This window comes from Thermobia domestica, chromosome 4 (genome assembly GCF_964235325.1).
Source record: "Thermobia domestica chromosome 4, izTheDome1.hap1.1, whole genome shotgun sequence".
Lineage (NCBI taxonomy): Eukaryota > Metazoa > Arthropoda > Insecta > Zygentoma > Lepismatidae > Thermobia > Thermobia domestica.
In genome coordinates this window covers 15,257,380-15,273,357 of record NC_137457.1, presented here as the reverse complement: position 1 = coordinate 15,273,357, position 15,978 = coordinate 15,257,380, and the positions used below count along the sequence as shown (strand labels likewise).

The window sequence follows — 15,978 nt, the reverse complement described above, 5'->3', positions numbered from 1 at the left end:
TAGCGACTTTTCACCCAAAATTGGAATCATTTCAACGCTCGTTTAGCGACTTTTTGTGTTAACATTTTGGCAACACTGCTGAATGTCCTCTTTTGGTATCTTTTGAAGTTCAGCCACCGCGTTGGTTTTGATGTCTTCTACGGTAGCGAAACGAGTATCAGTACTGTTTTCCTTAAAACACTGACACCGTAAACCAATTTTAAGACCATCAAAGTAATATCTGAAGCAAGTTTCTCCAATTTGCACATAAACTTGATGTTTGTGCATTGTTTCAACCGCGACATTGCACCAGCTGATCACAACATATTCTACCGTTTAGCTATACTACTCGTAAACTGACTGTTAGGACCTGTTCACACTTGCTCCATATTCAAAACTAGGCAACGTAAGGACTGCAGTTGTACAAGACTTACTGTGGTTGCATCATAAATGCCACAAAACTCGAACAACATTCCGGAGACGTTTTGAATGCTCCTTATATTTTCACCTCATTGAAAAGATCCAGCAAAAATAACAAGTGGTTCTCAGCAGTCTTTCGGAATTGCTTTCCTTCAACATTTCACTGATTAAGGTAGAATAAATAAATAAATATATATATTATATATATATATATATATATATATATATATATATATATATATATATATATATATATATATATATATATATAACATAATATATATGGTATATTATAACTAACTAACTCTATGGTATATGAAACCTGGAGCTTCAGTGCCGCCTGCACAGAAGCTCTTCACTGACTTCCATCCTTAGCCAATTTGATCCAGTTTCTACTTTCTACTCCTATCTCTGCGAGATCCATCTTAATATTGTCCTCCCATCTGCGCCTAGGTCTTCCTAATGGTCATTTTTCGATTGGTCTTCCAGTCAAGACTTTGAAAACGTTTCTACTTTCTTCCATTCTAGCTACATGACCTCCCCATCTAAGCCTCCTAGATTTGATGACCCTAACAATGTTGGGTAAAAAGTATAAATTATGTATTTCCTCGTTATGAAGTTTCTGCCATTCCCCATTCCCGTTCCTCTCGGGGCCGAATATTCGTCTCAGAATCTTGTTCTCAAATATTTTCAGTCTATGTTCTTCCCTCAGAGTAAGCGACCATGTTTCGCAACCATACAGAACAACAGGACGATTATCGTTTTATATATTTTAAGCTTCAAATTCCTCGCGAGAATTCGCGACGACAAGATATTTTAAACCGAATAGTAACACGAATTTCCTGCTTTTACTGGACATTTAATTTCTTCGTGAGTATTATTTTCGTCTGTTAATATTGATCTTAGATATTTGAAACTATCCACTTTATCAGAAGTATTATTATTTATTTTAACGCATCCATAATTTGTTGTATTACGGTCCCGACGCACTTCCATGTATTAAGTTTTCTCTGCCTTTACTTCTAAACCCATGTCTCTGCAAGCGTTTAATAAGATCTCTGCATTTCTTTCTATTGTTCTATCATCCCCTGTTACAGTTACATCATCAGTATATGCCATAACCTGGTGAATACCGTTCAATTCTAGACCCTGGTTGCTATCTTTGATTTTCCTTATAGCGTATTCCAGAACGAAGTTAAATAACAATGGCGACAACGCATATCCTTGTTTCAGGCCATTTTCGACGTGAAAGCTCGTGGACAAAAGTTTTCCTACCCGGACTTTACTTTGGGATTCATTTAAACATATCTTAATTAATCTAATTAGCTTTCTCGGTATTCCAAGTTCTGTAAGAACGATGTATAATGTTTCTCTCCTAACCGAGTCGTGCGCCTTTCTAAAATCAATAAATAGTTGATGTACCGGGGTATTGTATTCCCATTTTTTTTCGAATACAATACCGAATGGTAAATATTGGCCGATAGTTGATCGATTTTGTCTAAATCCCCACTGATAATCTCCAATGATTTTATCTTCATATAGGGTCAATCTTGCTAATAGAATATTTGAAGGGATTCTTATAGGATGTTGACAGAAGGGAAATGCCTCGATAATTATTACAGTCAGCTTTGTCGCTTTTTTTGTGAATTGGAAAAATGATTGATTCTTTCCACTGTTGTGGTAATTCTTCCTTGTTCGAAATAAGGAGAATGAGTTTATGTATCTTGTTCCACAATTTTTCGCCTCCAGCTAAAAGTAACTCAGCCGAAATTTCGTCTACACCCAGAGATTTGTGTTTCTTTAATTTCTTTATAGCGGTTTCTACTTCTATTCGGTTGGATTCTGGAATATACGGTTCTGCGGTGTGTATCTCCTTTTCTCCACGCACATTAGTTTTTGGTTGCGTGTTAAGCAAATTGTCAAAGAAATATTTCCATCTATTTAAGATGCTATCCGTATCAGTGAGAACTGTACCGTCAGCTTTCTTTAATATATAAGCACGAGGTTGATAGCTTTTCTTAAATTCGCTGATCCCCTTATACATGTCCCGAATGTTTTTATTTTTACTATTATCTTCATGTTCCTTAATTCTGGCTTTCAAAAATCGCGTTTCTTTGTTCTAAAAGTTTTGGAAGTTTTCCACCTGATGTCTGCGAAATTTTGTGTAGTTATTACATTCGGATTTCGTAGCCAACGTAATTTTGCCTGTTTTCTCTTCTATGTTAGTTGAATGCATTCCTGGTCGAACCATGGTTTGTTCCGATATATTTCCGCATGTCCCAATTTTTCTTTTGCTGAAATTTTAATGCTATGTCAACAGAACTCGACATCTGCCTCAGAAGTGGACGGCCTACCGGGCGATTTTTCTTTACAAATTCATCCTGTTCTGTTGAATTTGTCATACCACTTACGTATGGAGTTCTTTGATGGTGGATCTTTATGACATTTTGTGCGGAACTTGCGTTGAACACTAACAACAGACCGACAAACGTGAAACTGTAAAACGGAAAATGTTTTCTCTGCACCACAGGCAGCCATCTTGGAACGAATCAGTCTGCCACCTAGCGGATAAATTTTAAACTACTACGCTTGTTCCAAACAAAACTTGAGGATAATATTGAAAGTATTTCCATAGAGATTTCATTGTTGGTAGAGTATTATCACTTATAGAACGTTTCCTTATCGTTCACATCATTTTGAATCACGCTGTATAAGACAGGTTCATCTATCACTCTATGCTAAATAGAAATTGATGTTCTTTTCCAAACCTTCAATTTAAAACCAAATAAGTAATTCGAAATGAAAGGTATTGAAGCAAATTAGAACTTACTTTCAAAATTCTCGTTAAAACCGGATACGAAACCAGCCCAGAAACCTGAAAACAAGCAATGATAAACTTATCAGACCTGGTAATGTACCAGTAGTATAACACTAATTTTAGTTTATTTACTACCTTCTATTAATTCTGTCTAAGTTTAGTTAAAAAATATGCTCTAATGTATGAAATTATGAACATGTTAACATTTAAAAAATACCTATTTTAAATTTAGATTATCCTAGAAGCTAACATCAGCTCTAACTATCGTGTAATACGGTTTACTAATGTAAAGTTCACCACTTATGATTTCAGAGGCTGATCCAGTGAAAACCACAAAATGGCTGGTGAATACAGCGTAGAAGACAGCTAAAATTGCCGAAAGGTATGCAGCTCGGAAGCTAAAAATAAAAAAAATAATAAAAAAAAAAACTCTCATAAGAAATTAATGACAGCTGGTAATGTGTTAGATTCAAGCTGATCTGGACGGCTCTCAACATTCAAATCGGAAGCCAATGTGCACGTTGTTCAGGTCATGTTTGAAAGGTAGCCCTTCAAAGTTTAGAATGGCCTGTACGCAGCCCCAATCTAATCCAATGCGACTTCTTCCTTTGGGGTTCGGCTAAGGAACAAATGTACAAGTTAAAACCAAAGGATAATGACAACCTTGAATGAAATATCCGTGAAGTGTTTGCAAATGTTCCAGTTGAGATGCTAAGAAGAACCGTGGATTTTGTTCCTAAAAGATTCCAGAAGTGTGTGGAAAATGCGCATGCATACGTTGAAATGTAACTTAATAACTAAATAGTACACCCTAATAATATATTCAATGAAAATAAAACTGTTATGGGTTGTTTATATTTGAAATATTCATTATTACACATACGTACTGACTTTAAAACAGGGTGCGAATTACCGGGGGGAATGAGGAGATTTTCCCCCTCAATCACATTTTGTCCCCCACAAAGAAGTCAGCTGAAGTATCCCCACCGGGGATGCTCGCTTCCCCCCCAAAAAAAAACTATGCTCAGTATAATTCCAAATTTCTTCGGAATGATCGATGTAAACTATTCAGTTTTGGTCATTTCTACTTACCACCAAATTACCTACTATTTTCAACGTTGTTTACTTGAACTATATTATTATGACTACGGTTGTTACTTGCAACTGTACCTTCGTACCCTTCAGTTCGTCATCGTTCATGAATTTGAATGTACTAATTGCGTATAACAAAGTCACATATGGATTTATAAATATTCTTAGCAAGGGCCAAGAAGAAGTAAACAAATAACTTCTTCCACTATACTTGGCGAAGTTCGGACATGTCAAATTCATTCTCTACATTTGTATCGATTATCATCTTATTTAAACTTTTGTTATAACATGTTATTTCACTTTCCAGTGTACTCTTTGTTAGCACATGGTCTTCGTTCCCTAGTAGTTTGAGTGTATGCAACTCAAAAGTTGCATTTAATTTCTGATAATTAGCATAGTAGTCACTGCCTTTTACAGTTTACGGAAATGAACTTTTGAAACCGTACTCAAAATCTGAGATATAGGTATTCTCTCGTAAGTATATGTTAATGTACACGCTGGGGATACGCTCCTAGTGAGCAGACATGTTAGTGAAGGTGATTTTTAAGTGAACATAATTGAAGATTTGTTTCTGCATTTGTTAATACGACTGGTTCTCCGTGTCATTATCCGTGTCTGTATAAGCATTTCAACTGGAGCGGTATTTTTAAAGTTAATCCTTCATTTTTCCATCTTTCTTTTCGCTGTGCAGTTTGATGTCCACGCTAATAATGTCTGAAAAACTTTATTTGAATAACGTAGCCCATAGTGAATCAACTCATCTGCAACCTAACAGTAAAGTAATTGTAAGTGTTGACTTCCTGAGCCCCATCACGGAATCGATATTTGGAGGGAAAAGGTCGTGAATAGCGCAGCTTTAGGGGGAGTAGAAGCACAAGCTCGAAATTTGAATTGAGAGATTTTAAATATTTGGCCTTCAATTTGACCTTGATGTCAGAAATCGGGACCAGCAACAATTCATTTCTTGTTTGATAGGCTAATATCTAGATTTTCTTTTTTAAAAGAAGCATGTCCGGTTTGACTGATAATTTTAGTGGTTTTCATAAGACTTTTTTTTTTTTTTGTTACCTGTATGCAAAGTGGAAGATTTCAATATGAGTGGAAAAATTAATATATATTTGTGATCATGGCTATCGCTCGAGCCGAATTATTAACTAAATAAACCTTAGAGAGCTACGGGGACAAGAGTGAGCACAACATATAAACACGTTCAGAAAGGTTCCGTGGGGTTTGCGTATGTCAGACAATATATACGTGCATATTTATTTTCGGTAGATTTATTAAATTAATAAATCTCTTATTTATTACAGATGTCACACACATATAATATATGGGGTAAGGCATTATTGTTTCATTTTGAAATTTGCACCTTTAGACTTTATGTCCTGTTGGCCTAATTTTAACCCCCCCCCCCCAATATAGATTATCTAATTCGTACACTGCTTTAAAACCACCCTAAATATATATACTTAACAAGTAGATAAAGAACCTTAAATTGTACATCTCGAGATCAAATAGCTGATGGAACAGAATCAATGATGGAATGCTGAGAAAAAGCTATTTGTGTTCTGTGAGAAACGGTTTGGAAGACAATTGCTTCTGTGGAAAATATGATACAGTTTGAAACTAAAGTGCGTTCTGTATGAAACGTTTCGGATACAATTTGGGAAAGAGTTGTGTTCTGAAGGAAACGTTTAGGATACCATACAGTTTGTAGAGGAATGACATTCTGAGGGTAATGGTTAAGATATAGTTTGGAAAGGAATTATGTTCTGGGGGAAAACTATTAGGATACAGTTTGGAAAAGAATAGCATTCTGTCGGGAACATTTAAGATACATTTTAACAGGAAATTGTACTCTGAAGGAAAAGGTTAGGATACAGTTTGGAGAAGAATTGTGTTCTGAAGGAAAAGATTAGGCTACAGTTCGGAAAAGTAAATTGCGTTATGAGAGAAACAGTTAGGATATAATTTGGAAGGGTAATGCGTTCTGAGGTCCCTGAAGAAAACGATTAGGAAAAAGTTTAGAAAAGATTTGCGATCCGTGAGAAATTTAGGATATAGTTTAGGAATAAATTTAGTTCTGAAGGAAATGGTTAGGATACATATGGTAAGGAATCGCGTTCTGAAGAAAACTGTTAGGATATAGTTTGGAAAGAAATTGCGTTGTGTGGCAAACGATTGGGATATAATTTAAAGAATTTGCATTCTGTGAGATTGAGACAAACATACATAGAGTAAAGAAAAACGAAAGAAAAAAAAAGAGCTTTTTATATATGGTATTAAAACTTATAAAATCCTTCAATCATTGTGATTTCACTGCTATTTACGTATACTTCCAGTTTTTCCGCCTTCCTTTTGCTCAAAACATCATGTTCTTTCAGTTCAAAGACAAGAGGAGGTCGTAAAGAAAAGTTACTCGCAATCGTGTATTCATCAGGGTGCACTTTCATATAACCCTGTTAACAAGGTACTGACATGTGCAAGTTTCTAACAGACACGTGATGTTAGCTCACCCCTGCATTTCATTGATGAGATGTTTTCCACCATTCAAAAAATGTTAAAAAGGAACATTTCATTTGCACCAGCCAAACACTTAAAATATACATGCAATCACATATAATGAAGAAATCAGTATAAACACATTAACTATGACCGGAACGACCATCGATGAAGTCAAGATGCCTCAACATGAACATGTAAGTTAATAGTATGATTATTTGTAATACATACAGACAGAGACGTATGCAGGGGGTGGGAACTGGGGGTCCGGATCCTCCCCGAAATTTCGACTTTTGTGTAAATTTAGCCTAACTTTAGGGGCAGTTTTAGGAATTTTAATATAAAATACCCTCATATTGAGTTTGAACCCTTTCCCAAATAAATTCCTGCGTACGCTACTGCATACAGAGCCCATTAGCAACAGATGTAACTATATAACAGCCGTTTGAAATATTGGCAGACTTTGTGTGCAGGAGGTATTTCTTCATTTATATAGGATCATTAGGCAGAATTAGAATGATATCAAATGTGAAATTGTGAATTTGTACTTCGTCCAAAATGGCGGATGTGAAAGTAAAATGAAATGAAATATTTAAGTTATACGTCCCACGGTTATGCCGGTTAGGCTAAAGGAGACGGTGATGATGAGACATGAGTGAAATGGTTGAATGAAGAATATAGAAGGAAACGGGAGAACCCCGAGAAAACCCACGAGGACGGTGTTTGTCCACCACAAAGCCCACACGGCGCGAGCTGGGATCGAACCAGGGACCCCAAGCACCGGAGGGGAACGCCCTTCCACTTTTTTTAAAAAAGAAACTTCCTGACTATTTTTTCTATTTTAACCACTTCTCAGGACTACTAGACACGACAGGGGCACAAACACAGAAACATCGAGGACAGTTAAAATTCCACCCTTGCTCTTCAGAGGGACTCGAACCCCCAATGAGCTTGACCTCCCGATCATCAGCCTAACGCCTGACCGCTCGGCTACACCCACCGGCCACCACTAAGCCACCGCGCCCCCAATGGTGGATGTGATTTTTATCTGTAAATGACAGCTGATAAAGTATTAGGCAAAATGAGAACTAGGCGAAATGGGAAGACAGCCCAAAGCTAGACTTTGATAGACTTCCTGCCTCTGATTATCAATCCCTAGTAATAGAACATATTGATAAGTTTCATCGAAAGCACACGCTTTTTCTTATTAATCGGATGTTTCTGGTAAAGACATAGTCAAACATTTTATTTAAAATGAAGTGAATTCTAGACTACGCGGGAGAAACAGTATGTCAAAAAAGACAGGTGTTCAGGAGGCGATTTTTTATTACCTCAACCATAAGTTTGAATCACTATACTAACAGTACCAAGACGCGATTATTCAACTCATGTTTAGAATTGACTTATACTGAGTTAAGTGAAGGTGGAGCATGACACATGGATCTCCAATGTTGACTTATCTCATTTTGGCCAATTTCTGACTTATACTGTTTTTTTTACTGTGCAGTCTAGAATTTATATCTTATCTGTAACTAAGCTCTAAACCAGGCTTGTTCAACCTAAGGTAAGCAACGACTATATAGAGGTTATGTAAAATTTAACCAATAACCTGGCACATAATACAACCTTGGATGTGGAGTATTTATTATTCCTCACAGTACTATAATATGCGATATTTAAAAATCTAAATATGTTATTTTTATATATATATATATATATAAAATTAGCTTTGAACATTCTGTGATGTTATTCTGATGTTACACCTATAAGAAAACATAAACAACATTCTTAGAAAGAAAGAGTTCTCCAGCGGCAACAAACTATTATTAATACTTGCCGTTAAGCACAATGCGTAAGGTTATTCATAAAAATTTAAATGAAAATGCAAATTTGTGTCTAAAAATATAGGAAAACTGATTGCAAGTTCTTCCTTGTTGTTTTAGTTTTGACTTAACAATTCGTTATTTAATTGCAGTCCTTTTAGTATCTTGTACCGTAACTTCTATGGCATCCATAATAAGACAATGTATTCCAAAATAATACCTTTTCTATATTTTAACTACTATTAGTCTCATAAATTTTTACACAACTTACGCCACCTATTGTGCGATTAAGAAAAGCTGGCGTCTCACAAGTAGCTGCACGGGCTGCAATCAAAACAAAGACAAATGTTGTCTCTCGTCAGTGTAGTATTCTTATACGTCTATCTCTAGTGCGCAACCAAGGTCACTGACCGCGTTGATACCAGTAGTTGTGTGTTCTATCTTGTGTGAAAGATTCCAACACCCAATTACCCAAGCATATTTGAAAAATCACTCCCTCGGAGCATTTCGCCACTGTGGCTCGGCCTACGTTCACGTAGGGATCTCAAAAATATTACAAAAATTAGAGAAGTGAGGTGCACACAATCCGTGTGCAAAATTTCAATTTGATATCTTGAAAACTAAGGGCGTGAAATTTTTTTGAAATTTGCCTTAAGAAAAAATAAGTCATATCCCTCCGTCCCGAAGTTGACCATCCTGTTCCAAGACGCATCTGGGGTGTTTTTTGGTCCATGCTTGACTTGACCAATTAAAAAAAAAACGGCTTAATTGCTTGTTATAGAACCTAAATAAGCGGTCAAAGACAAAACTACTCTATTATAACAAAGGTTACCACAAATTCTAAAAGGGTTACACAAATGTTTGTTGCATTTTAAATACCACATCCTTTTCTATACATTTAAAATATCATTGTAGGATGCAACGAAATTCACAACCACTTGAGTTTCTGCTTTCAACTATTCACAGTAGCTTCTGCTCCTGACATCAGTGTGTCCCAATCAAGCTTCCTCTTGGCTAAGCGATTAGACGCACCTTTGGTATGGCAGGCTTGGGTTCGATTCCCGGCGGGAACTCATGTTGTTCGGATTCCACGTTAAGCTCTACATCCACGTCTCATATAGCCTCTCTGCTGAAAGTGACGCTAAACATCGAATCTACAACAACAACAACAACTATGTGCCAATCGATCGAAACTGCGATATAATCGAGACAATGTTGGCAAATGAAGGGTAAAATGCTAAATTTAAATTATTCTTAAACATGAGGTTGGGGGCGCGGCTAAATAGGAGGTAAAAAGGAACCTGTTTATACATAGTTTCGTAGTTGCAGAGTGCCAAAACCATGAAAATAATGAACGTTAAAGGTCCATTGTTCCCTTAGTATAGGACCGATCGTAGTCGGGTCAAGATATCACTGACGAACTAGTATGTGAACTATCCAAATATCCATCTTTCAGAACTTCCGGTACTGTTTGCGAGTACTTGATCACTCTCCACCTACCTCTCTAAAAATTGGTGTGCAAGTACTGGAGCATTCTTAAACATGGATATTTGGATAGTTCACATACCAGTTCCTCAGTGATGTCTTGACTCGACTGTGATAGGTCCCATAGTAGCGCAGCTATGAACTTTTAAAGTTCACTTGTTTCGCGTTTTCGGCGCCCTATAACTCCGAAAGTATGCACTTATGAGAACAGGTCCATATGAACTTTTTTTTCTTATCTTGATGTGAGCAATCTGTTCCCAAAACACTGTGACACACTTTTGTAACACCCTGTATATTCAAAAGAACGGAGGAAATCGTTTTGCGGGAGAAATAAAACGTACGACTTAAACCGTGCTAGAAAAACGTAAAACTTATGGAAAAAGTAAGATCTAGCAACCTTCTGTAGAACTTTTGGCAACAGCGCTTACAACGAATCACGCATTATGTCCAACTGTAAGGCGTCGCATTAGTGGAAGGTGCCCTTTCACCCTTCTTTGAATTTTGGGCTAGTAGCCCTTCCAATGTTGTACGTACATGCATACTAAGTAACTGAATGTGCTGGTATTACGTTAACGTTATGGATGTAAGATACCTTTTCCCTCTTCTGTCGTGATCTCCGTTGTTTCTTCCTTGTTTTCCGTTAGGTCTTCCGGGTTATAGTCAGCGTCTTGGGCGAAGAAGTTATTCCGATAATCTTCAAAGTAGTCTTCTGCGTTGTCGTTGTAAGTGGCGTCATCGGCGTCTTCTTCCTCTGAATTAGCTGCTGAGAAAGGTATCTGCAAAGAAACAATGACCGTCAGTGAAACTTTTAACTCATCAGTCTTCGATAGTATGTCTATTGTCGATATTATGTCTAATGAACCCATGGACACCATTATTAATCGTAACTTCATTACGCTACCGCTACACTACAAGTTTTATTATTTCCGTACAGAAATTACAAGCTGAGAACACAACCACAGGAGCCAAACATGATTAAGTACAAAAGGAGGCTGTAGCCTGTTTACTATATTACATCATAACACATATACTATACATCACAAAAGAAAATTAAATAATAATAATAATAATAATAATAATAATAATAATAATAAAGAAAAAAGGGAAAAAATTGTACTAAAGGAGGCGGAAGCCTGTTTACTGTATTACATAATAATACTTATACTAAAGATTACAATAGAATATTCTACGATATTAAAAAAAAGAGAGGGATGTGCGTTATTGCAAAACCACTTCCAAAAACCGGCTAAAAAGTTGCCGGTCCCTGTCTGGGGTGTACAACTTTCGACGTGTACGTTTCAAAAATTCAAAATACGTGCGTGCATCTAACAAGGTTGTGAAGCGCTGAAAATATAGGAGAGTGCTGGTAACAAGAAACAGCACCGCTCGATGTTTAGTGGGGGGATAAAAATGAAAATCTGGGAATAACATAAATTGCACCGTGAAGTATGAAGGCGGGCGACGGGTAATGCGGCCCAACACCTCCTGCATGGTGTGCCAAATCAATGGCGAGCCGACACATTGTGTATATCGATGGGCTAATGTGTCCTCTTGCTGGCAGTGCTCACACAAAGCATCTGGGACTCGTTGAATCTCATAAAAACGCGCCCGTGTCGGGAAAAGTTGATGTACTACCTGAAACCACAAAACCTGCATGTACTCAGGTATGACAGGGTTTGAGATATTAGACCACACCTGCGGCCAATCTACGTGTGGATACTTTTGAGGTACGCGTAAAGTAATGTGAGAGAAAGAGTGCGCATTGAGTGTCCTATATAACGAGCGCGCATTGTGTTGTTGAGGGTGGAGAACCATCCCGGAATAATTCCAATATCGGATAAACGTTTTGATATAGGCTGGGCACTGATCAACGAATTGAATATAAGGAGGGTTTTGCGGTTGACTATAATCCTTCCAGAAACAACTTACCCAATGGTTAGTGATAGAACTGAGTGATGAGAGCGCTGCATAAGTGTCAGCCATAAACAACGTTTGACATTTGATACGAATATTGACTAAGCCCAGCCCACCAGCGGAACGAGGCAAATAAAGGGCTTGACGGGGAATGCGAAAATAATAACCTCGCCAAATATGCCATAGGAATAAGGATTCAAATCGTTTGGCATAAATTTCTGGGAATGGAAACACACGCGCTCTGTACCACAGTTTAGACACAACAAAAATATTGATAAAATGAATACGGTGAAGTAAATTAAGCCTACGGAAGCGCTGTGAATAGAACAACTGACGAATTTGCGTTAAAAGGGGAGCCCATACTTCATCATAGTTGGGAGTTGGGTTAGACGTGAAGGGGATGCCTAAAATAGTGAGTGAGGTGACATACGGTAAGGCAGGAGAAACTTAAGAGTCCTCTGGGAGCTGAAAACCGTTAAAGGACAACACCTGTGTTTTGTTGTCGTTATACTGCAAACCCGAGCATCGGGAAAAACGGGTCAGGACAGGAAACACGCCCTGTAGTGAGACAGGATCAACTCCTGTTATGGTCAAATCGTCAGTATACCCAAAAATGTTTTGACTGCGGAACAGGGAGGGTCCATTCGAAGACAACATGGCCAAACGATGGAGAAGTGGGTCTAAAACCAGAGCAAAAAGAACGGTGCTAAGACAGCACCCTTGGCGTAGTCCGCGTCGTAAAGGGATGGTTGGGGATAGATGTCCATTTATTTGTAAGCGGAACTGAGCTTTAGCATATAGATTATGAATCACCCGGCGAAAAACAGTGGGAAAACCCCAAGATTCAAGCGTCTGATGGAGAAACTGATGGTCTACTGAATCATAAGCTTTGGCTAAATCCACTGCGAGTGCGCCAGCAGGAACATGGCGAAGGTGATAATACGCAAATAGGTCCCGCAGGGAGCGAAGCGTGCATTGGATGTTATGCGAGTCATGTAGCGCAGCTTGATACGGGCTAATGTATTTCCGAATAATGGGACGAAGTCTGGCAGCGAGAACTTTTGTAAATAATTTAAGATCCACTGGTAATAAGGACAGCGGCTTATAATCGGTCACGACTCGCGCGTTGGAGGACTTTGGTAGGAGAACCACAATAGCTACGTTGTGAAAAAAGGGCTCCCCAGATAATCATGCGTTAAACAGGAAAACCAATGTACGGCTAAGAAAGGACCAGTAACGCTTATAAAAAGCAAAGCTCAGACCGTCAATCCCAGGGGAGCTACGGCCTTTGGTTCCCCGTAGAACAGAAAAAATTTCATCCGCAGTGATAGGACGTGTTAAGGCATGAGAATCAGTCTCTATGATCTTGTGAGGCAGAGCAGACAAGAATTCTGGGGCGGTAGAGAGGTCCGGAGTCTGCACACTTGTAAAAGCTGTATAATGCCTTGTGAATTCTTGGAGTATTTGTAGCGAGTCAGAAACTACCATTCCACCTGCCGTTGTGAGGGAGTCAATGTACGTAGCTTTCCGCTTCCGAAACAGAAGATCAATTTGGCAGATGGAAGCAGTTTCTTCTGGGAAGCAATGATAAAAATCCTCGGAGAAATAGGCTTGTATTGATGCGTGTGAATCTAGTTGACGCAACCTACTCTTAAGTTCCTGAATTTGGATCCTGTTGGCCAAGGTTAGGGGGGATGTCCACAACTCCCTGAGAGCACGATGGAAAAATTCTGAAAGCGTACGGTCCTGTTGTTGTGCCAATTTACCGCGCCATTGGAAAAAACTGCGAATTTTAGGTTTACCGTATACTTGCCACCATGTATCAACATTGGGGATGTCGTTGCACCTTACACCAATACTCAAAGCGCGTCGTAAATTCATCTATCACGTCCTCACGAGACAAAAGGGTATTGTTAATCTTCCAATACAATGGACCGCGTCCAGCGGGAAGAGAAAAAGGAAGCTTAAAAGCTACTTCAACCGCAGCATGATTTGACAAAGGGGGCAAGAGGGTTAAAACGTGAAGCACTGCCTTGCATAAAGGATCTGTGACATATACCCGATCGAGGCGACTTTGAGTTGACAAATAGCGAAATGTCATCACATGGGGTGAGTTAGAAACAAAAAGAGCATCATGTAGCTTCATGGCACGCACGAGCTCAACTAGTGCTGGGCAGGGAGGTGAGGGGGTGAGGGAGTCCCTGGGATCTATCACCGCATTAAAGTCGCCCAACATTATACATTGATCGACACCAGGAGGAACCATAGATGGTATAGTCGTTGCAAAAAACTCATCCCTCTCTTTAATTTTAAGAAATCCAGAATAAGCATACAATAGGATAATACATATTCCTGAGATATAACATCTAATTGCTCTACCATCAGGTGATAGCATGACACGATTATAAACCAAACCTTTTCTTACAAGTATCGCGACTCCTGTGGTGTTATGACAGTTAATTATAGCGTTATAATCGGGGAGAAAATCGAAAGAATGAAAAGTCAATTCAGTGAGACAACATACATCAGGACGGCAACGCTCGATAAACTGCTTTAACGACGTTAGATTTGGTGCAGAGCTAACCCTATTTATATTAAGAGTTAGAAGAGTGAAAGCATTTAACATGGGCATGCTCTGAGGCACTATGAAAAAACACACATTACAGTACTTACTTGAAAAATCCGTAGAAATATTGGTAGATAAGACCACAGCAAAACTATTATTCTGGCACACTTGATAACAACAAACGAGGAAAAATAGAGAAAACAAAAAACACGCATAACATGCGAATATGTATCGACACAAAAACACAGCTGTCATCGTATCGTGACAAGAAGGCAAACAAACAACACTCACTAAAACTCAGAATCAGACGTGGAACGAAATTGTGGGGGAGGTTCTCGGGAACTTGGCTGTTTGGCTCTTGGTGGAACACACTGGGAAACAGGTTGTTCATTCTTTTTATTTCCTGACCTTGAAACTCGGCGGCGTTTTTGTTGACAGAGAGAATCAGACTCCTCGGATTTAGCACTCTGGGAAAAAGTAGGAAGAATAAAAGCTTCATTACCACTTGTCATAGACTCTGCTGAAATTGTTGTAATATTCTGATTTGTAAATTGCACTGACATCTTCGAAACTTCCAGTGGCGGATCGGTAGCGCAGGGAGTGTGGGCTCCTCCATCTCGGACTGCAATGATTTGTATGACGTAGAATCATCTGATCGGCGAGGTAGCTCAGGGAAGTCATCAACATCAAGGATAGGTTTATCCTGCGCGGGGCCGGACGGGAGGTCTGAGGGGGCCCCCGCCAAGCGATGCACAAAAGCTGAGGAAGGAGAAGGACGCAGCACTTTCTTTATTTCCGCCATCTGAACTGATACAGGTTAGGTTTCACACCCTGTGCAACTGGTTTTTTCTTGACTGGGCAGCAGGATACGGTGTGGGAAAAACTCTGGCAAAAAAAACAGGTAATGGGTTGTCCCTCATACGAGACACTCACTTTGTAGCCCTGTACGATGACACGGGAAGGGATGTGTTTCGTCAGTTCCATGTGTATGATTCTAACACCACTGTCGATTCCAGTGGGAAATGGGGCAGTCCAATATTGTGTTTCCACTCGACGCACGGTACCATAGGCCTGAAAATGGTCCTCTAACACTGTGAGGGGCACTTCTAGTGGAAAATCATAAACACGAACCATTTTCACTGGGTCTTTTGCTGGGACGATGCGCACTAGGCTTGTGTTGCCGTCAGCATGCTTAAATGGCACTGTGTCCGGTACGGTCAATGAAAACTGATCATAAGCCGCAATAGATTTAAATTTGATATAAATACTATAAGACTCTTAGTGGAGCTGTAATGCACAAATTTTCTCAAAAATACCTGGAAAATTATCAGTCAACCATTGGTAGACAAGGCTCGAATGGGGTCGAGAACTCCGGTATC

General features: G+C 38.9%; 1 protein-coding gene across 3 annotated transcripts in view; it reads right to left on the bottom strand.

Annotated features, from left to right (window-relative positions):
- LOC145683252 (uncharacterized) overlaps positions 1-15,978 on the bottom strand; it is a 107,080-nt gene that overhangs the window by 84,424 nt on the left and 6,678 nt on the right. For all 3 annotated transcript variants that reach the window (XM_081754625.1, XM_081754624.1, XM_081754623.1), the window contains exons 2-3: positions 10,712-10,895; positions 3,230-3,274 (exon numbers count right to left, since the gene is read on the bottom strand). In XM_081754625.1, coding sequence (XP_081610751.1) covers positions 3,230-3,274; positions 10,712-10,895 — 229 coding nt within the window. The remainder of the gene's footprint in view (positions 1-3,229; positions 3,275-10,711; positions 10,896-15,978) is intronic.